The 23,323-nt window shown below is 47.5% G+C and overlaps 1 protein-coding gene across 2 annotated transcripts in view; it reads left to right on the forward strand.

Moving 5' to 3' along the window:
• The first annotated feature begins 5,253 nt into the window (after window positions 1–5,253).
• LanB2 (laminin subunit gamma-1) overlaps window positions 5,254–23,323 on the forward strand; it is a 255,938-nt gene continuing 237,868 nt past the window's right edge. The window contains exon 1 of one of the 2 annotated variants that reach the window (XM_075678403.1): window positions 5,254–5,792. In XM_075678403.1, coding sequence (XP_075534518.1) covers window positions 5,360–5,792 — 433 coding nt within the window. In that variant the 5' untranslated portion in view covers window positions 5,254–5,359. The remainder of the gene's footprint in view (window positions 5,793–23,323) is intronic. The other variant, XM_075678402.1, reaches the window with a different exon arrangement.

Below are 23,323 nucleotides of genomic sequence, written 5' to 3' on the forward strand. Positions count from 1 at the left end.
TTTCAAATTCCTCTAGACTATTATCTCTTCCATTATCGTCGTGGGTGCCACTGGTACTGTACAAATCTCTACAGAACTCCTCAGCCACTTGAACTATCTCATCCATATTAGTAATGATATTGCCTGCTTTGTCTCTTAACGCATACATCTGATTCTTGCCAATTCCTAGTTTCTTCTTCACTGCTTCTAGGCTTCCTCCGTTCCTGAGAGCATGTTCAATTCTATCCATATTATACTTCCTTATGTCAGCTGTCTTACCCTTGTTGATTAACTTTGAAAGTTCTGCCAGTTGTATTCTAGCTGTAGGTGTAGAGGCTTTCATACATTGTCGTTTCTTGATCAGATCTTTCGTCTCCTGCGATAGCTTACTGGAATCCTGTCTAACTGAGTTACCACCGACTTCTATTGCACATTCCTTAATGATGCCCATCAGATTGTCGTTCATAGCTTCAACACTAAGGTCCTCTTCATGAGTTAAGGCCGAATACCTCTTCTGTAGCTTGACCCGGAATTCCTCTTTCGGCTATCCCGTTTGCAGAAGAAGGTATTCATTATCCGCATATTATTTTTTTCTGCAAATTCTACTAATAACTCTCCCCTGCTATTCCTAGAGCCTATGTCATATTCCCCCACTGTATTGTGTCCAGCCTGCTTCTTGCCTACCCTGGCATTGAAGTCGGCCATCAGTATAGTGTATTTTGTTTTGACTTTACCCATCGCCGATTCCACGTCTTCATAGAAGCTTTCGCCTTCCTGGTCATCATGACTGGATGCAGGGGCGTAGACCTGTACGACCTTCAATTTGTACCTGTTATTCAGTGTCACAACAAGACCTGCCACCCTCTCGTTAATGCTATAGAATTCCTGTATGTTACCAGCTATATTCTTATTAATCAGGAATCCGACACCTAGTTCTCGTCTCTCCGCTAAGCCCCGGTAGCACAGGACGTGCCCGCTTTTTAGCACTGTATATGCTTCTTTTGTCCTCCTAACTTCACTGTGCCCTATTATATCCCATTTACTGCCCGCTAATTCCTCCAATAGCACTGCTAGACTCGCCTCACTGGATAACGTTCTAGTGTTAAACGTTGCCAGGTTCAGATTCCAATGGCGGCGTGTCCGGATCCAGGGATTCATAGCACCCTCTGCTGCGTCGCAGGTCTGACCGCCACTGTGGTCAGTTGCTTCGCAGCTGCTGGGGACTGAGGGCCGGGGTTTGATTGTTGCATTCATATAGGAAGTTGTGGCCAAGTACTGCACCAGGCTGGCCAATCCTGCTCTGGTGAGGGAGTGCGTTACCGGTTCTGGTCACCGGGTCAGGCCGCACTCCAGGCCTGTTTATGCAATTTTATCAACACGCGGAGTTCTTTTTTTTATCCAGTGGAAATTGCCTGGCACCGGGATTCGAACCACGGTCCTTTTGCACGCGAGGTGGATGCTCTACCTCTACACCACCGCTGCACCCCACAGCTGCACCATGTAATAATGTAATGCATCCAATACCTGCATCCCAAGTTTGTGCCAGTGTGCTTGTGCAACAAAAAAAAGTGCTTAGAACATGGGGAGACCTAGGTTCGACCTCACCGTCGTGCACTTATTTATTTATTTACTTATTTATGTGAAAGTATTGTATGGCTCATGAGGCGGAAAATCCGGCGCAGTCATCGGCCTCGGCGTGACCACACGATTGCACAAAAAGGCTATGATGCTTCGACCTTTGGTTTAAATAAGGCGGAGATAATTAAGCCACAGTTAATTATAATACAGTTAGTTAAGGCACTCGGACCCTCGACCTTTGACTCCCACCACCTTTGGCGTTAGTGAAGGCGAAGGCAGAGCATAGGCATCGCGCAGTGGTCGCAATGCTTTCGCATTCATCCACGCAGAGATAACGAAGGGACCCTTGATTTTTTATTTATTTATTTGAAGAGGATATAGACTGAGACAGTAACACACCTGCCTACCGCAAAGTTCCTGGTATAAGGGGAGAGATGCTTCGCATTTAAAGACAGGGAGAAAGTGGAACAGTCGTCCCATTGAGCAGTCATAGCTCGCAGACCAGCACTGAATAGAGACATCGAAAGCAATCGTTGCAATAAACAGGAAAAAGAAGCTAAGCAGATAAAAAAGAGCAATTTAGCATTGCAGCCGCCTCTTAGCACGCAGGAAATTCCTGATTAGCAGAACTTATTTTAAAGAAGTTTTGACACGTCAAGGTAAGCTGACACGTCAACCCGATAAGCTAAAAATTTAATAAGATCGTTCACATTTCGCAGGAATAATAATTTTAAAAAAACCTCCGAAAAATTGCGTGAGTTTTATTGGCACTTTCAATAATATACACCCCTGAAGATTCGGTCAGGACACCGACGCTGCACTGCTCTAATTACGAGCTCCCGTTTCTTTGATGAAGGTATGGCATCAGGGGCGCGTTCGTCGTAGGGCAGACCTACGTGGGCCAATGTAATTTGCGCCTCGTGCAAGCGTATCATAACAGTAATGTATGCAGAAAAACGCGCTTCCAAATGCTACAATTTGCTGACAGAGATTGGGTTATACTAGGAAACATAAAAACCCAGGAAAGTATATGGGTAAACGGCGCCGCGGTAGCTCAATTAGTAGAGCATCGCACGCGAAATGCGAAGGTTGTGGGATCGTTCCCCACCTGCGGCAAGTTGGTTTTTCATCCACTTTCATTTCCATTAATTTATCGCTTCTTTATTTCATTTATTAAGCACAAGTAATTTCCCCTGTGTTGTCTTTGGTGTCAGTGTGCGTTGGCTTCGTATGATATGACCAATAAAAATCGGGCCCCTCGGTTAACCCCCTTTCTTCTCGTTTAAGAAAGCAATCAAGAAAGACAGAGAATAAAAGAAAAAAAAGAACAACGACCGGGGGGAAAGCAACGCGCTACAAAGAAGCGACGGTCGGAGAACAAACGCATATAAGTACTACAGAGCATGGTTCAGGCTTGTGTCATGGAATAAAAAAATGCATAAACGCTCTGTTGGGCAGAATACGATGCAGACATGTCCGATAACGCCTATTGGACAGGTTGCACCGCGGTTAACCCCTTTAACCGTATAGAACCACGTATGTATGTATGTATGTATGTATGTATGTATGTATGTATGTATGTATGTATGTATGTATGTATGTATGTATGTATTTCATGTCAGTAACGAGAGTCTTGCGCGCGGGACGACTCCAGAGATTGTGTCGCCGCTCAGCGTCATGAAGATGAGCCGCGCATTAGCTGAATGATCTGAGATGCAGGCGAAAGCTGCTCGCAGCGCAGCCAACTCAGTGGTCGTCGCATAGTGGCTAACATTCACTTCTTGGTTGATGAATTCTATATATGCCATTGGCCCAGCTGTGAGTAAGCCACAAGTGTAGATGTGGAAACCGGCTCTATAACGATTCAAAATACTCTCTCTCACCTATTGCATCCCCTTGCCCCTCCTCCAGTACAGGGTAGCCAACCGGAGATAATCTCTGCTTAACCTCCCTGTCTTTCCTTCCACACGAAGTACTGTAAGAGCTGGTACCGGTTTGCTAATTGCCGTCTTGATTCCAGGTGTCATCGTGGTAGGCAGCGAAGAGACCGCCAACATCTCTCGTGAGGTGGTAGCATCACACGCGCTTCGAAAGCCCCACCAAGCGGTTTGTGTTTTCCATATAACAACGGCCGCTCCTGCGCCTGACGCGTGCTTTTCACAGAAAAGTGAGACGTACGGTCTATGCAGGGCTCAACCAAGATCGACTTTACGCATCTCCAATAAATACCTTTTTCGGCTTCCTAACGCGACCTGAAAGGAACTAATTCGTAATGTCGGAGATATATTATGGTCTGCCCATTTCAATAAAGAAAGTAAACCAGCCTCCATATCGCGGCCGTAATGGCCCGCACCCACATGCATGGTTGAGTGTGTGGTCACAAGCTCAAACATGGGCCCTTGTACAAGAAAACTTGCCGTGCACTCTGTGTACCAGCAAGTTACACTAAAACGATCAGCTAAATGTTGTTGTAGTTGAAGTGACCGGCTTCTCGCAATTACGTATGTCACTCTGGCGTTGCAATGACGCCTACTAAGAGGCGCAACAATTAGTCAGGTGTGTAACAGGCAGCAAAACACACTTGCGCCCGTTATCTATGCAGAGGCGTCCCTTTCTATTTTTCTTTTCATCCATCCGCCATTTAGGAGGTACCAGCTTCGTTGCTTCGCGAAGCTGATTTCTCCCCTCTTCCAAAGTTCAGGCTTACCGGACAGATGCAGTTTGACACCGCGGTGTTCTGAATATGCCGACGATACCAGTCTAAACGCGATCGTTCCGGTGCACCGATCACGCCACCAGCCGCGCACCACTCGGCTTGTCGTTTTAACGACGCTCGAGCCACCGACTGCCGGCCGCGAAAAGCCACCCGTCTGGCCGCCAGCGAAGGGACAAAGGTCGAGCAGGGCCAGTGCCGTACGCGACGTCCCTCCCTTCGCCAAGCGCTCGCCGCGAAACAGCCCCGTTGCACGGCCACCAGACACCCCTGCTCCCAGCTGCCCCAGGCGACGGAAGAACGCTTTTCCACGACGGCCGGTACAGTTGCGTGCACCGCTGACGAGGCTAGCTGCGTAAAATGGCGCCATGCGCCGCCTTCTCGGTACCCACGCGAGGGATGCAGCAAACGCGGGGTCTTGCTGATGAAGGAGCAAAATCTCGCAGAGTGTAGGGTATGGTTGCGTTTCTATCACGTAAACCCAGAGGTCAGAAGCATCGTTTTATCCTGGCTATTCTGTATTTTATCTTATTTTTCTTTGATGGTGCACGGGTTTTTATCAATATCTTCCCGGATCTCCCCTTTTTCTCTCATAGTCTTTTTTCTCGCGGTGCGCCGTTCTCTGGGTCATATCGTGCCAGGAGGAGCATTGCGTCAGTGTTCACAGAGCTGTACACTGCGATGGAGCCACGCTGCGACTACCCTTGCACGAGCTCCACTGCGTGCGCGCTTTGAAACCTTCCATCTCCGATGTTTGACTGCTCGTCTGAAGGATGTGATAGTTCGTACCAAAACTGACGCGCACTGCGGCGTGTCTGCTAGCAATCTGTGGCCTCAACCATTGGCTGCACTTAACTCGCGCGACCGACCGCCCGGAGACCGCCGCTGAACACGAAGCGGCGGAAGCGGGCGGCTCTCGACGCCGAGCGGGGGAGGGGAGCATCTAATCGCGTTCCTGGAACCGCAGTCCTCACAACCGCCACGCCCTCGCAAGAGCTGTGGGCTCTCCCTTCCCGGCTTGCTTTACGCGGGCTCCCTTGTGGAGCCGCAGACGGGAGCCATTGCGGCCGCAGCAGCAACGGCAGACGGATGGCCCGCTCGTCGCCCCCTCCCGCCGGCAAGGCGCTCTTCGCTCGCCTTCTGCTGCTCGCCATCCTGGCGGCCGTCGTCAGCTCACAGCACCAGTACTACCACGGGCAACCCTCACCCCGGGGCTCCTGCTACGACCATTACAACCGCGCCCAACGCTGCATCCCCGAATTCGTCAACGCGGCGTTCAACGTGCGCGTCGAGGCTACCAACACGTGTGGCCTGCGCGGTCCTACCAAGTACTGCCCGCAGACGGACGTGCAGGGCGCCACCAAGACCTGCGAGGTCTGCGACGCCTCCAAGCCGCACTTGGCGCACCCGGCCGACTACCTGACCGACTTCAACAACAACGACAACACGACGTGGTGGCAGAGCGAGACCATGCTTGAGGGCATCCAGTACCCGAACCAGGTCAACCTTACTCTGCACCTTGGTCAGTCCCCATTTCTCCTCTGAGTGCGCCCTTTCGCTACGGGTTGCTTACGACCGAAGGTTTTTCCGGCCCAGTTTGAGCAAAACATGAATTGCAATATGCGTTTTGCGTTCAACGACACGTAACGGTATGCAGTGCTCAGGGAGCCGCGTATATTCCGCCTAAAAAAAGTGACTACCTAATCCGCATGAGATGACGCCAATTAAATAACCTACATTAATTAAGCCGTTGACAGCGATGTCGACCGTTTGGTGCAACTTAAAGATTAATCGTGTATAAAATTAAAACATATGAACTTGTCAACTACAGCGTTAATTTACGCGCGCAGCTAGCTAATGTGTATATCATATTGACCGCAAATAAAGACGGGGACAGAGGCAGAGAACACATAGACAGCATGGGCGGTTTATGTGTTCTCCCTCTGTCCCCGTCTTTATTTGCGGTCAATATGATATGCAGTGAATACCAACTAGGACAAAGTGAAGATCTTCTTTAGCTAATGTGTGCGCTGGAAACATAACGGCACGCCATGAAGGCAGTGCGATTTCTACACTCCAGCTGTGGCCTGCGGCGCAGTGACTTCAAATGCGCGCTTGTGGTTTGCATTACGAGCATGAATGTGGTTGCTGCTCCATTTGGTAACACAGTCACCAAAGTGCTGCAACACTATTCATGCTTTTGCTCGCTTATATATATGTATATAGATATAATGTGTGCGTGTGTAAAAAGCAAATAAAAGCAGTGGTAAGTGACATTTCTGAAAACGCGAGACTTGGGCATGCACGCGTACTTCCTGCTGCCTACGTACATATTCGCCTACATTTGTCAAGACTAACGGCAACTACTCTTTCGCGGCGTGCACTTTCTTGTCGCCTTTTAATCTTCCGCTGTGGTGTTTTCTTTTGCCCTGCATTTTCACACATTTGTGCATGCACGTTTGATATGGAAATCCTTATCACCTGTGCGCATGCGGCAGGCTTCTCTGACTCAATTAGTGATAATATTTCATAATTGCCGCCTTGTACTTGTGGCACAGTCGACTCACGTGGGCTTAAACCGGCATGGAGGACACATGTGAAGCGCAGGTCGACCCACGCAAAGAGATGATCCGCAGTGTATTTTGTATACGTTCCCAAGCGTTACCAAATATTACCGGCACGTTTTATCGCGCAGACATCGAGATACGGTGACCCACTCATGACTGATAAGGTCAATTGGCTCGGATAAGAGAACGTTGCGTGATGCCTTGGCAATATTCGTGTTGCAGCGCTGTCGAATTGTTCAACGACGCCGTTGTATGGCTATCGCACGGCGAGTACCATGAAAGCATGAATGAAAATGGCTGCGTGGAAGAGTAACATTTGTTAAGAGAAAGCTCGTACACCATTTTTTTTCCTCGTATGTCGCTCTCTCGTATTTCGACTTGTCTTAAGGACGGTTAATTGCAACACCTTGCTGTCATCATCAGTGGGGGTGCGCTATAAGTCCTGAGAGACAATCGGCGGATATCCGCTGGAGGAAACGAGAGCATGTGCACGATTGCATGTCTGACGCGTCTTGCATGCATGAACGTAGCTCGACCTTATCTTTAAGTTTTTATTTTTCTTGTTGTTAAATAAAACTCGGGTATATATCGTAAAGCATGAATAAAACGACAGAAAATTTATAAAAGGGCACGTCCTCTTAAACTTGAAGAAGGGCTGTAATGTTAGGCGACAGGCGTGTTTTGTGACGATCCATTTCAATCGCCATTCTTTCAAGCCCAAACACACGTGCGCTTGCGCGCAAGCTCGCGTGCCCACGCGTGCACAGACGGTGCGGCATGGCTCGGACGCGGCCTGATCTCGGGGAACAGCTGTATCGCGCGCTTGGGTTGGCTCGCGTCGGTTCGCGTGGCTACGGCGCGGAAGATTCAACTCTCAGTGAAGCAGATTTATATCATGCAAGAAAGTGTTTCTTCTTTCCTTTCTGTGCTGAGCTAATAGCTATAAAAATGTAATAATTACGTTTATAGATATTGAAGCACTTTGAAAAACTGTCAATAACAAAGTACGAAGCGGCGTCTGCCAAGGCGTCTGTGAGTAAACCCAGGGTAGGGTCTAGCCACCCTAGGGCGCTATTCTCGACACGCATGTAGAGTGTACTAGAATGGGGGAGTGGGTCCAACGGAGGCCACGGCGAGAGTGAAGCAAAAAACGTTGAAATTTGCGGCGGCGCTGCAATCGCCTTCTTCTTAAAGGGACACTAAAGGTTACCAGAAAGTCAAGTTAAAGTGATAAAGTAATGCTCTAGAACGTCTAAGGCTTCAATATAATCGCGAACAGAGCTTTAGTAACCCAGAAATTGAGGTAAATGCACGGCACGATTTGAGACCCCCCAGCGACATACCGGTACTAGCCCGATGATGAAAGCACTCCTCATCATATTTTATGTCAATAGTACTCAACTACTCGTATTAAAAAGATCATCTCATTAGATTATAAGACTGAAGAAAATGCTACTTGTCTACTTCTATTCGATTCTAAGAAAAAAATAACATTTTGACGTTACCCTTGAGTAGTATGGGTGGTCGAAAGGTTTCGTTTTCGCTCGACTCTGCGCGCTCAACTTCGCGCGGCGCGCGCTTTGGAGTTTCAATTCTTTCTTTATCGCGTCGTGCTGCGGCGGTCCTGCTGGCTCGCGAAACTTGCATTTGGAACAAGCAGCGGGAATTCCACGTCCATGTGATGTCGTGGGATGCGCGAACGGTCCGCGGAACTTGGCCAAGGGCAGTTGCAGCGGCGAATCCAACGTTACTTATCACTGTGTGCCAACGAGTGAACCTCTCCGTTCGAAGTGGTTAAGAGCCCTACCTCTGCCACAGTGCGCTGGCAAAGAGCCGAAAAATCATGTAGTGTGCTCGCTGCACTTTCGTCCAGAGGATTACGAGTTCAACGCCGACCTACTGAAGTCGCGTGAAGTGCCTTTCAAAGCAGGTCGTCGTCGTAGTAGTACGCAACGACGCCGGCAGCGCGAGCCCTCAACAGCAGGTCCCGTTCATCAGTGCTTAAATCGCTGAACTTGAGCCCAACATCGCGAGCTAATGAGTCGTTGTCAGGGTCATCCATTGCAACGAGCGTCGAAGTTGGCGTCATAAAATAAAGAACCAGCTTATCGTGGTGCGCTTTCCCTTCCGCTAGCCACCACAGTTCCGCTTTAGCGCTGCTGTCGGCTTTGTCTTGGCTGTGTTTCTGGCCGCGCGTTTGCGTTTTGTGCAGAAAAGCCGTAGCGCCGTCTGCGGGCTCGCCGTTTTACTCACCGACGGCGCAACGTCACTATGAGACCATGACGTCAATACTCCTCGATCGGAGGGCGGGTGATTTGAACTGCGCTAGAGGTACGCGGACCGCATTTTCTCTTAAAAGTAAGTCTCATCTTCGCACGAAACAAGCGTTTCGAAGTTCCTGGGATGGTATTTCAACAGTGCACGTTGACTTAATATTAACCTTTAGTGTCCCTTTAAAGCCTTATTCTTCTGACGTTTCGGCCAATCCGGTGCCTCGGCGGCCCCGCGGAACCGCGCCTACCGACGGTGGTTACGGCGGCGACGAGCTGCCGTCTGCTCGACGCGCCGTCGTCTGCTCGACACACCGTCGTGCTTGGTTTTTTTTTTTTCACCAATTTTTTGTTTCTAGTATGTGCGAAAAAAAGAATGAATTGAGGTTCCTCGCTTCCGTCAAACGATACCGTCTGCACCATGTTTACGCGCGCAGACGGCCCTCGCATATGTCTATAGTTTGTCTCGTAACACGGCGACTTGGCAGAGTGCTCGAAGAATGAGAGGATGAGCACACCTCGGTGAAAGAACTACGTGTGTAGTGGGTTGCAAAACTGTATACAGTAGATTGAAAGGTCAGGCCAAACTCGCCTTTCGGAACACGAGGGTTGCAATGTGGGCTTGTTGGTAATGCATCTTCAAGGGGAATACGGTAGCGCGATTAAAAGACGGGACAAAAGAAGACACAAAGGGACACACACAGCGCGACTCTTCGGAGTCCCTAAAGGTGAAGAAAGGCGACGCGTTCAGGAGCTCAATCTTGAACCCACCGATCGGTCCTTTGGAAGCTACTGACTCCATTTGTGAGCTGCACTTTGATGCAAAGTGCATACTGAGGTATTATGTGCATATCATTGAAGGCCAAGAAGTATCTCCACAGCGTGGAAAGATTGCGCTTCGGTCTGATGCGGTACCCACAATCTTTTGCCGTATTTTCCGGTGTATCTCTACGAACAGCCCAAACTCGAGCAGCCTACACGAAAGAGAACGGCCTAATATGCAACAGATGAAGGCCGGTCATCAAAGGGAACGCTCCCGCTCTCAGTTGAACCGTCATTGGCATTGGAGGCATGTGACAATGGAAACCTGCGCGACCTCGAAGACATAAACAACCGATAACATGTTTCCTAATTCAAGCAAATATAAATAACGTGTTTTGCTTTGTTCACCCAGAGGCCTGGAAAACCAACCACATCTCAGGTGTATGATGCATAAAAACAGGGAATAAAACGGTTAGTCTTAAATGTTTTCAAAACACACAGTTAACTTACAAAAAAATGTGCTGCATGTAACGAATAGTGTGGCCTACATTCTCCCTAAATATGAAATTGCTGTCGGTAATAGGGCATAGGGAAAATTTTGTTAGCATTTAATATATCGCCTTGTGAAAGGAAGAAACCAACGGTTTACCACTTTTTATTTAACCCCTAATTGTGCCACACAGTTCATTTATTCCTGTACCTCATCCCATTACTGTACATGATCCCTATTTCTTTGGAATATGAGCTCTGCATTTCGTTATCTCATGACACAGTGAAACACGCACAGAAGGTTCAAAAGGAAAGCAAACTACAAACGCAATCCATCTTAGTACGTGGCTCCGGCTAATCCAGGCACGGTGACCCTCGAACGCAACTGCAACGCCGCGTTCGACCGCGGTTCTGTTCGGCACGCGGTCGAACGGTCAAGCTGCCGAAGGAAAACTATTTGGCTTTGCCGAGAACCTTACGTTCAGTGGCTTAATTTCAGTTTCTTAGGCAAAACGTCAAGTTGGCGTCACGTTACGAAAGCAAAATGGGGCCACCAGCGGCATTTTATTCGCGTCACGTCTACGTCACGCATCGAAGAAAATGGCTGAATGTCCAGAATAACGCCTCTACCCAGGCGCTATTCTCGACACGCATGGCGGCTGCACGGCTGCCATTATCCGCCATGTTTACTCTCTGATTGGCTGTCGAGAGCTCACGTGCCTTGAAATTTGTGCAGGGAAACGCAAAATGCAATTTTGCGTTTTAATCAAGATGAAATGTGGCGTAGGGCTGCAAATTTTATCTACTAATCCTTTTTTGGGGGGTCCTTGGCAGCTATATTGCGACGTTAGCGCTTTAAGCAGAAAGTAAGCGGTAGCATACGGAAGCCAGTGCAATGCATCTGTGATTTCGCGAATATGTGGTGGCGATCCAAGATATGCGCCATGTCAGCTTGCTGATTGGCTGAAGGAATATGCCGTGGGGAGCGTCACAGGAAGGGCCGTTTCGTAAACGTCAATTCGACGTTGCGTGAGGTTGCGCTGGGCCGCCATTGCAGAGATTTTCCGCCAAGAAAGGATCGACATTTGGGCGAGTTGGTGCTAGTTGAACATCTTGAAGAGGCCACGAGGGAGACTATTGAGGCCTACTATATCAGGAAAACAAGGGCCGCGTTGTGTAATCATGCCATCGTTAAATTTGTATGACAGTGAATTTGAATTTTTAAGCCGCCTCATAATATAGCATTAGATTACAGGGTTTTGCGTTTTTTTCCTGCGCGCTGATAATGACGCCATCGATGGGAGAGAATGGGTGCTAAGAATCCCTGGTTCCGGACAGGCGGCCATTGGAATCTGAACCTGGCAACGTTTAAGGCTAGAACGTTATCTAGTGAGGCGAGTCTAGCAATGCTATTGGAGGAATTAGAGGGCAGTAATTTGGATATAATAGGGGGCTCAGTGAAGTTAGGAGGGCGAAAGAAGCATATGCAGTGCTGAAAAGCGGGCACGTCCTGTGCTACCGGGGCTTAGCGGAAAGAACTAGGAGTCGGATTCCTGATTAATAAGGATATAGGTGGTAACATACAGGTTTTCTATAGCATTAGCGAGAGGGTGGCATGTCTTATTGTGAAACTTAATATAACGTACAAATTGAAGGTCGTACAGGTCTACGCCCCTACATCCAGTCATGATGACCAGGAAGTCGAAAGCTTCTATGAAGACGTGGAAACGGCGATGGGTAAAGTCAAAACAAAATACACTATATTGATGGGCGACTTCAGTGCCAGGGTAGGCAAGAAGCAGGCTGGAGACAATACAGTGGGGGAATATGGCATAGGCTCTAGGAATAGCAGGGGAAAGTTATTAGTAAAATTTGCAGAACAAAATAATATGCGGATAATGAATACCTTCTTCTGCAAGCGGGATAGTCGAAAGTGGACTTGGGGGAGCCCGAATGGCGAGACTAGAAATGAAATAGACCTCATACTCTGCGCTAACCCTGGCATCATACAGCATGTGGACGTGCTCGGCATGGTGCGCTGCAGTGAACACAGGATGTTAAGAACTCGAATTAGCCCAGACTCGGGGAGCGAACGGAAGAAACTGGTACACAAGAAGCCGATCAATGAGTTAGCGGTAAGAGGAAAGATAGAGGAATTCCGGGTCAAGCTACAGAACAGGTATTCGGCATTAACTCAGGAAGAGGACCTTAGTGTTGAAGCAATGAAGGACAATCTCATGGCCATCATTAAGGAATGTGCAATAGAAGTCGGTGGTAACTCCGTTAGACAGGATACCAGTAAGCTATCGCAGGAGACGAAAGATCTGATCAAGAAACGTCAATGTATGAAAGCCTCTAACCCTACAGCTAGAATAGAACTGGCAGAACTTTCCAAGTTAATCAACAAGCGTAGGACAGCTGACATAAGGAAGTATAATATGGATAGAATTTACCATGCTCTCAGGAACGGAGGAAGCCTAAAAGCAGTGAAGAAGAAACACGAAATAGGCAAGAATCAGATGTATGCGTTAAGAGGAAGCTTTAGCTCGGGCCCAACTCTGACGAGGCCTATTCAAATACATGTAAAACGCAAAAACGTTTTTCTGAGATGACCCCTGGACCGAATTTAATGAAAATTGTTGCACTTGAGACACAAAGTTAAATTCTAGTGACTGTTGGAAGCGGAATTATGATTTATGGCTTGAGTTTTGTTAAAAAGATTTTTAAATATTCGACAGTTTGAAAAAAAAAATAGAAGCACGAAGTTTACAAATTCATAGCTCTGCATGCAGAACAGATATCGCAGTTCTGTAAACGGCATCCCTTAGATCATTCAGAGCGGACAAATTTGGTATGTCGTTTTACATATTAAGTGAATTTCTTATGTTGTTTACAAGTGTTCTGCAAAAGCTGTATATACAAGTTATTAAATTTTTCATATTCATGTGTAACATCAATTTCGTCCGCTTTATATGTACTAGTAGATGCAATTCACAGAATTGTATTGTCATTTTTCGTTGTTGAGTTACAGAGTTGTAAACTTGAAAGTTTCGTTTTTTTTAAAGTTTTCGATTTTGACAATTTTTAATAAAACATTTACGACCTAACTCAAAAATTCGAAACCAGCAGTCACTAGACTTTAAGTTGTTCTTCTAGATGCAACAAACTTTGTCAAATTTGGTGCAGTGGTTGCCGAGAAAAACGAATTCCCCTTTTACATGTATTTAGATCGGAGCACCCGAGCTAAAGCTCCCTCTAAAGAGACAAAGCCGGTAAGATCATTACTAATATGGATGAGAGCGTTCAAGTGGCTGAGGAGTTCTATAGAGATTTATACAGTACCAGTGGCACCCACGACGATAATGGAAGAGAGAATAGTCTAGAGGAATTCGAAATCCCACAAGTAACGCCGGAAGAAGTAAAGAAAGCCTTGGGGCTATGCAAAGGGGGAAGGCAGCTGGGGAGGATCAGGTAACAGCAGATTTGTTGAAGGATGGTGCGCAGATTGTTCTAGAAAAACTGGCCGCCGTGTATACGCAGTGCCTCATGACTTAGAGCTTAGCAGAATATTGGAAGAACGCTAACATAATCCTAATTCATATGAAAGGGGACGCCAAGGACTTGAAACATTATAGACCCATCAGCTTACCGTCCGTTGCCTACAAATTATTTACTAAGGTAATTGCAAATAGGATCAGGAACACCTTAGACATCCGTCAACCAAAGGACCAGGCAGGCTTCCGTAAAGGCTACTGAACTCTTGACCATATTCACACTATCGATCAGGGGATAGAGAAGTGTGCGGAATATAGCCAACCCTTATATGTAGCTTTCATTGATTACGAGAAAGCGTTGATTCAATCGAAACCTCAGCAGTCATGGAGGCATTACGGAATCAGGGTGTAGACGAGGCGTATGTAAGATTACTGAAAGATATTACAGCGGCTCCACAGCCACCGTAGTCCTCCATAAAGAAAGCAACAAAATCCCAATAAATAAAGGCGTCAGGCAGGGAGATACAATCTCTCCAATGCTATTCACAGTGTGTTTACAGCAGGTATTCAGAGACCTGGATTGGGAATAATTGGGCATAAGAGTTAATGGAGAATAGCTTAGTAACTTGGGATTCGCTGATGATATTGCATTGCTTTGTCACTCAGGGGACCAACTGCAATACATGCTCAATGACCTGGAGAGGCAAAGCAGAAGGGTGGGTCTAAAAATTACTCTGCATAAAACTAAAGTAATGTTTAACAGTCTCGGAAGAGAACAGCAGTTTACGATAGGTAGCGAGGCACTGGAAGTGTTAAGGGAATACATCTACTTAGTACAAGTAGTGACCGCGGATCCGGATCAAGAGACTGAAATAATCAGAAGAATAAGAATGGGCCGGGGTGCGTTTGGCAGGCATTCTCAGATCATGAACAGCAGGTTGCCATTATCCCTCAAGAGAAAAGTGTATAACTAGCTGTGTCTTACCAATATTCACGTACGGGCAGAAACCTGGAGGCTTACGAAAAGGGTTCTACTTAAATTGAGGACGACGCAACGAGCTATGGAAAGAAGAATGATAGGTGTAATGTTAAGGGATAAGAAAAGAGCAGATTGGGTGAGGGAACAAAGGCGAGTTAATGACATCTTAGTTGAAATCAAAAGAAATGGGGGAATGGGTAGGATATGTAATGAGGAGGGAAGATAACCGATGGTCATTAAGGGTTACGGACTGGATTCCAAGGGAAGGGAAGCGTAGCAGGGGGCGGCAGAAAGTTTAGTGGGCGGATGAGATAAAGAAGTTTGCAGGGACAACATGGCCAGAATTAGTACATGACTGGGGTAGCTGGAGAAGTATTGGAGAGGCCTTTGCCCTGCAGTGGGCGTAACCAGGCTGATGATGATAATGATGATTATGACGATGATGATGATGATGATGATGATGGGAGAGCACGTGGCTATGGGTTGTGTACATAAGTTCGTGTTCAGCGCTGTCCTGTGTGTTCCTGCCTTCTTTGTTCGTCATATTGCGCTGCTCCTTCAAGATTTTCCGCCATAATTTGCGGTGCGACGAGCCGCGCGAATTACGCTAATGAGCAGCCATATGCAATGGCGGCCGAGAGGAATGCGTATTGCCACATTTTCCCCGTCGTTTCGCGCCATGAAAATATTTTGTTCATAAGGCGGGCTCGTAGTATTTGCACCGCTCTCGGGTGCTATTGCCATTTGTGTTATGGGCCAAGATTTCTTTAATAGAACGAGTTTATACAAAATAATATTGTTTGAACATAGCAAAACTTTCTGCAACGTTGTCCACTTTTCACTGCTGCGTTTGTATCAAGATTCATGCACTTTCGCACAATCAGAAGATATGACAACGGCGTCTTTTTCATTTATAACAAGGAGTGTACGCAAGGCGGCGCCTTGAAGTTCCCTAGCGCGGCGCAAGTAACCAGCGAAGTAAACGAGAGGTGGCAGCGCCGGCGCTTGCGTCGCGCTAGCGGATGCCTCTGGCGCGCGCAACGCTATTGTTATATTTGGCTGTTTCCCAGCCGGCCGAGTCGGGCTGAGTCACTTGCATTTCGCGAGATAGTGATAACGTGGCCTAGAACGTGCGCTCATCACCACGGTAGTCCGCGTATGTTGTCTCAAGGTAGAAAAAGAAGCGCGTTGTCGCCAACATACGATGACTCATTCCATTTCCCAGGGACATGCATCCTAGCTAATGGAGCAGACGACGGCTTGTACCCAGCAGACGACGGTAGCGAGAAGTGTTTTCGACGGAATAATCATGCGCTTTGAGCTAGCTGCTCTACTTTCACTGCGAAGGAAAACTGTTTTGCTTTGCCTTAGGTTCAGTGCCTTCATTTCAGTTTCGTAGGTAAAACATCAAGTTTTTGAGTCACTTTGCCAAAGCAAAATGGGGTCATCAGCGCCATCTTATTCGCGTCGCGTCTACGTTACGCATCGAAGAAAATGGCGGAATGCCCAGAGTAGCGCTCCCGAGCCCAGTGAGCGCGGGCTTTGTGGATGCATACCTCCATTCCTCGCGAGGCGCGTGGACGTGAGCTTGCGCGCGTCGGCAAGCGTACGTGTGGTCTCGACGTTTGCCGTCGGCACCGTCTGCGTCCCACTTGTCACCGTGATCGGCCATTTGGCGCGTCGGATGATAAATATCAGTCCCCTCTGTAATGACTGAGGGTGGGGGCCGGCACGCAGTACTGAAGCCGGAGTATTTATCTAAGGCGGTAGCTGAAATGCTCGCTGTCTTGTCGTCGGAAAGTCCGGCCCCGCGGTATGGCCACCTTGCTGCATTCATCGAAACAACGGAGTGTATCTCGAGTGCGTTCAGTGCGGTGATTGGGGAACGCGCCAGTCGCTCAGTAATTACCTGCTTTCCCCGACATTAAATGGAGAAGTGAATTCAGCAGCAAGTTCCTCGCTAGCTTCGTTGTTAAGCAACGGACGCGCCTAATGTGTGTAGACGGTTACGTGTGGACATTCGTTCAAAAGTGTCGTACTCGGGCGATAGGAAGTGTGACGCGTGTCGGAACATGCCTCAGGGGGAACATCTGTGCCAATACTTTGTGTGACAAATATCCAAGTTTGTGACCTGCAAGCCACGTTATCTGTAAGTAATATCGCTGCGATGAAGGATAGAGTTAATATCTTGTAAGGTTAAAGACGGAAGCTTTGATTTTTCTTAGTTCGGCAGCCACGGCATGCGATTCGCGACTTGAAGGAACATGTCTTCTTTTAAATTCTGTGGTGCCAGAAGGTGCCAAAACGACGATTACGAGGCGTGCAAGGGACTCCGGATTAATTTTGACCAGCTGGGCGTGTGCCCAATGCACATCGGAGTTGTTGCATTTGACCCCGAAATGCGGCGGCCAGGATTCGATAGCGCAAGGCCCCGAAGGACGTGCTGACGTACATGCTTACGTCATAGATCATCATACAGCCGAGCACAGCCGCAAGCTTTTGCTACACGGAGGCCACGAGAGAAATGATATTTTGGTCGGTTCGACGTCATAGTTTAGGGTCGACTACACACGTGTAATAAATTTTAGAGGGTGCATCTGAGGTGGTTCTTTGGTTTTTACAGAAGCACGTGCAAATTTACTCATGAACGTGTATGTTTTCTATGTACGCGCTTGGTTAGCTTTCGAATCAAGACGCAGCGTCCATTTCCCCTGAGTGCGATTAGTGCGCGTAAACTCAAGTGTAGCTGCAGCTTTGCTATATACGGTCCTATAACCGCCTAGCCTCCAAGGGTTTTCGAATAGTGAAAATCCGGAATCGAATAGTATAATATTGGAGAAAAACTACCACCCGATGTCGAATCAAATATCGTATGCCATTTTTATATACAGCGAATATACACTTCGCGCGGAGTTTCCTTGGTAAAAGAGGCTTATTGACGATTGTTGACGTGGCTAATTTACGGACATAATTAAATGCATCTAATGCCGTTCGCGAATGCACATCCGGTCAATCGAGGAGTTTGCAAATGAAGGACAACGGCTTTCAGCTGCGTAGTGTGACATGAGAACTGCAATATTGAAAAAAAAGAAAGAAAAAGGAACAGCACGCCGCCAAATGCACGTCTACAGAGTCCAAGGAGGGATGTGTTATACTGCAGCACCGCACATATTGTTTCAAAGGGATGGAACCAAGACGCAAATGGCCAGATGATGAATTGTTTTTCCTCAATCGAGACGCGTATAAACTGGCCTAAACTGAGGTATTCATTATCAGAAAATTCTTGAGCAGAAGTGTCACCTGCCCACGAACTGGCGCCGCAGCTCAGCAATCGCAGTTTTCCCTTACCGGAGTCATTCTTGCGTCATTCCCTTTAAACTGGACTAAGTGGTGTTTACACATTTGAAAAGTAATAAATAACCAAACACGAATATTTCGTTAAGCTTGAATAGGGAGTTCTCGAAAGAGCGCAGACGAATGTCCCTGCCACGCGTCCGCGTCCCGAAAGGCGCTTATCCACGCGTTTCGCAATCGCGGCGCCTATCGCTCGGCAGCGGCTTCAGCCGCCATCTAGAATTTCGTTTAGTGATTGGCCTGTCCTCTACTGCGGCAAAGGGCGAAACAGTGGGCGCGCAAACTGCGGCCGTGGTCTTGGCTCAAGGAGGACGGGACCAGGGGCTGTTTGACGCTCTGCTACTGGGTGCCAGGTCGCGAGTCTTGCTTCGGCTTTTGAAGGGCTATGACGGGATGATATCATAAGAAGCCAACAAACACTGACACCAAGGACAACATAGGGGAGATTACTTGCGATTAATAGATCAAAATAAAGAAACTATAAATTAATGGAAATTAAAGTGGATGAAAAAACAACTTGCCGCAGGTGGGAACCGAACCCACAACCTTCGCATTTCGCGTGCGATGCTCTACCAATTGAGCTACCGCGGCACTGTTTTCCCATCCACTTTCTTGGGTATTTATGTGTCCTAGTAGAACCCTGGGAGTGTTAGCCAGTGCCACCACAGACAGACCTTGGCGGTGGACGTGGAACGTCCTTTTTGCCGCAGGCGTCACGAGAACGTGATCTTTTTTGGGTGAAGGTAACTGGCCAATAAACCCACATATGCTACCTGAAGGCATCAATGTAGCCTGATTCGAGACCCTCGTTATGTAATAAACGAGAAGAAAGGGGGCTAACCGAGGGTCCCGATTTTTATTAGTCATATCATAAGAAGCCAACAAACACTGACACCAAGGACAACATAGGGGAAATCACTAGTGATTAATAAATCAAAATAAAGAAACTATGAATTAATGGAAATTAAAGTGGATGAAAGAACACACAACCTTCGCGAAATGCGAAGGTTGTGGGTTCGGTTCCCACCTGCGGCAAGTTGTTTTTTCATCCACTTTAATTTCCATTAATTCATAGTTTCTTTATTTTGATTTATTAATCACAAGTAATTTCCCCTATGTTGTCCTTGGTGTCAATGTTTGTTGGCTTCTTGTGATATGACTAAATAAAAATCGGGACCCTCGGTTAGCCCCCTTTCTTCTCGTTTATGACGGGATGAAGTGCGATGCGCAGGCGTGATGTCGGTCTGATAAAGCAGAGAGTGATAAAATTTGTAAAACAGACATAGTCTTGCTGTTTTGCTGCGGTGCTCGAAGGTTGGAATGTTCAGAGATGACTTAAGTTTAGTAACGCTAGTGTGGTAAGAGTAGTCAGAATGAATGAACCTTGCTGCACGATTCTGTATGGATTCCAGTGCTGTTGCCAGGTTAGATTGGTGTGGGTCCCACACTGAGCATGCGTATTCCAGTTTGGGTCGAACGAGTGTTAAATATGACGAAGAAATTACGGCCACTGACCAAGTCAAGGTGAAAGAACACACAGAGACGTTTCGGGACCCGTACGGGTTCCTTGATCACACTAAAAGCGGGCAAGAGCCGCAAGTCGTTTTTATGCCATAATGTGACGTAGGGAACGGGTGTAGTTAGCAGGAAGATTTCCATCAGTCCTGTTGATACTGTTGTCAGTAGTTTGAATAAATAAAGATTCTAACAAGAGTCGCGTCATCGAATTCTTTTCCTTAGCTTTTATAGCAGCGTTTTCCCAATCGATGTGGTGACTGCGATTGTCGGCGTGTTCGGCAAGGGCGTTCGATACTTTTTTCTTGTTGGAGACGTCCCTTTGGTACTCTTTTAATCTTCTCGTGAATTTGCCGGTTTCACCGATGTAGCTGCAGTCTGCGCATGGAAGTCATTGAACAGAAGGTCCTCACTGACTTCGCTCCCGCGCCGAAGGTTGTTGTCCGCTACGTAGACGACTGTTTTTGCATTGTGCAAAAGCCGGACGCTTCACGCCTCCTACGACTTCTCAACTCAGCAGACGCACCCATACAATTTACCACAGAATGCGAGTGCGACAACCGCCTTGACGTCATCGTGCGGCGAAGCGGAACGAGGCTCTCATTCGCCGCGCACAGGAAGGCGACTCATGCCGGCCAGCGCTTCAATCCGTGCCACCCGGCTTGCCGTAAGCAATCGGTTGTCTCATCTCTCGTGACGCGGGCCACACGCATCTGCTCAAGTGACCACGAAATGCAGAACGAACTAAAGAAAATTCGTCACGAATTATCCAGGAACGGGTACCCCAAGAAGTTTATTGACAAAATGGAAGCCCGGGTCCTCCACCCAAAGCCGTCTCAAGGCAAGTCGTTCGTGAAACGCGCTGGCCTCCCATATGTTCCTGGCGTCAGCGAAGCTCTTAGCCGCGTATTCTCAAGATACGATCTCGGAATAGCCCACATGCCATCCAACAAGCTGAGAAATCAGCTTGTTAACGTAAGGGATCGGCTTGAAAGCAAGAATTATCCCGGTGTCATATACAAGGTACCATGCGCAGACTGCAGCTGCAGCTACATCGGTGAAACCGGCAAATTAACGAGAAGATTAAAAGAGCACCAAAGGGACGTCTCCAACAAGAAAAAAGTATCGAACGCCCTTGCCGAACACGCCGATAATCGCAGTCACCGCATCGATTGGGAAAACGCTGCTATAATAGCTAAGGAAAAGAATTCGATGACGCGACTCTTGTTAGAATCTTTATTTATTCAAACTACTGACAACAGTATCAACACGACTGATGGAAATCTTCCTGCTAACTACACCCGTTCCCTACGTCACATTTTGGCATAAAAACGACTTGCGGCTCTTGCCCGCTTTTAGTGTGATCAAGGAACCCGTACGGGTCCCAAAACGTCTCTGTGTGTTCTTTCACCTTGACTTGGTCAGTGGCCGTAATTTCTTCATCATCATGTTACCTGACCAGACGAACTTTCGTCGAACTCTTGACTACATGTTAAATATGCGAGTGGGTTTACTGAGGGGGAACAAGATGTAGATTACGGCGCATTAATACAGCCGCATATCACGTAATTTAATTTGTTCTTTTTTTGTCAAGGTGTATGGGTACTAATACGAAGCCGCATAAAATGATGCGCTTGGAACATTAAAGGAGCATGAAAGGCAAATAATAAGTCGACTTAGACTGTTTAAATACCATTCCAGAAACCTCGCAACGCTTGTTTCGGGCTAAGAAAGCACTTAGTTTACGAGAAAATTGCATCTGACAGGTCCGAATACCTTTTTCGAAATTCAAATCTACCGCCACCCAGTGGTGACGTTGCATACGCCATCACCACCCTTTCCTGCCGTCGGTGACTACAACGGCGCCCGACAGACGGCGGCACCGAGCCAAGACAGAGCTTCGCCTCTGCGGCTGCTTTGTGGTCAAGTGGCGTAGACCGCTCGGGCATCCCGCGACATCGCATGGAAGTTGAATCCTCTGCCACTAGTAGTTCGTGCAGATTTCGCGAGCCAGCAAAACCAGCGCGGCGCTACGCGATCAGGAAAGTACTGAAACGCTAAAGCGTGGGCGGCGCGGAGTCGAGCGAAAACGAAACATTTCGACCAACCGCGTCGTTGTCAAGGGTAATTTCAATTAGTTCCTTTTTTATAAAAATGAAATAGAACTGGATACGTAGCATTTTATTTCGTCTTCTAATACAATACAATGCTGTTTTTTTCGCAACGAGTGGTTGAGTACTAGCGACAGAATTTAACTGAGGAGTGCTTTCGTCATCGGGCAAGTGCTTGAATGTCCCAGGGGAGTCTCTCATCATGTCCGACATTTACCTCAGTTTCTCGATTACTAAGGCCGCGATTTTATTGATGCCTTAGAGATTCCCAAGCACTAATCTATCAGTTTAGCTTGACTTAATATTTGCCTTTAGTCTCCCGTTCGGAATTATGTCTTATGACAAGGGCACGAGGTTTTCAATGCTACAATTTTTCCTACATGGAGTCTCTCCTCCATTATACGGGAGTGCGCAATATACGGAACTGGCAGCTATAATTAATCGAACCGCCGTGGTGGCTTAGCGCTGCTAAGCACGAGGTCGCCGGATGAAATCCCGGCCGCATCTCGATGGGGGCGAAATGGAAAAACGCACTTGGGGGCACGTTGGCGATCCCCAGGTGGTCGAAATGCATCCCGAGTCCACCACTATGGCGTGCCTCATAATGAAATCCTGATTTTAGCTCGTATAATATCCAGATCGATGGCATACCAGTGCGAGTTATACGGTTGTTCTAGTGATATGTGACTGGCAGTTTGGATGAGCTTTTCTGCTGGTGCTTGCAATTCTTGGCTATTGAAATGACCATCCGCAGTGGTGCCCGACTGCTACGACGTTCCGCTGCCCCAAGCACGAGGTCGCGGGTTCACTTTACAGCCGCAGTTCGATGGTCTATAAATGCAAGAACTGCTGGCGTACTTATATGAGCAGGTGCAGTGAAAATTAGTCAGGTGCATTACACTGCGGCGTTTATCGCCCGCACGTTGTTAGTTTGGGGCCTTGTTAAAGATTGTTCCGTTGCAACATCGCTTGTAACAAGATATGGATGTTTTGGAGGTCTCAACAACCTCGTGACGAAAACCAGACAAATCAATGTTGCCAACATGGTCATTTTTACATCCTAGTGCAATTTTATGTCGCTACGTTTATCAGGAATTTGCTTAATTAGACGATTTGTTATTTGACCGAAAGACGCGAATTTTATTTAAATGGCACTCTGACATACGAAAGGGACTAGAAAACACGCGCCAACTCTGCGTTTTAGGAAAACCAAACTTGTTGGTTGGGGTGGCGCTCATTGCTTGCTACGAAAATCTCAGCTGCGAGGCGATATTACGCACAGTTTCAAGGTTAACACCGGCGTACATACAAACGCTGTAATGGCGAGATTCGTTTCAGAGCGTTAGAAAAATTATTCGAGAAGTCCACAGGTGAGAATAAGCACCTTTCAAGCGCGCCTGTAGCTCATGGCCGTGGCGTCACCTGCGAGGCGCCGCTTCGGAGATGGACAAGCAGCGGTTCCTCCTGTCGCGTGCTTCTGACACGCGAGGTTTGGGTGAGACAGTCGGCGCG

This window comes from Dermacentor variabilis, unplaced genomic scaffold, assembly GCF_050947875.1.
Source record: "Dermacentor variabilis isolate Ectoservices unplaced genomic scaffold, ASM5094787v1 scaffold_19, whole genome shotgun sequence".
Classification (NCBI taxonomy): Eukaryota; Metazoa; Arthropoda; class Arachnida; order Ixodida; family Ixodidae; genus Dermacentor; species Dermacentor variabilis.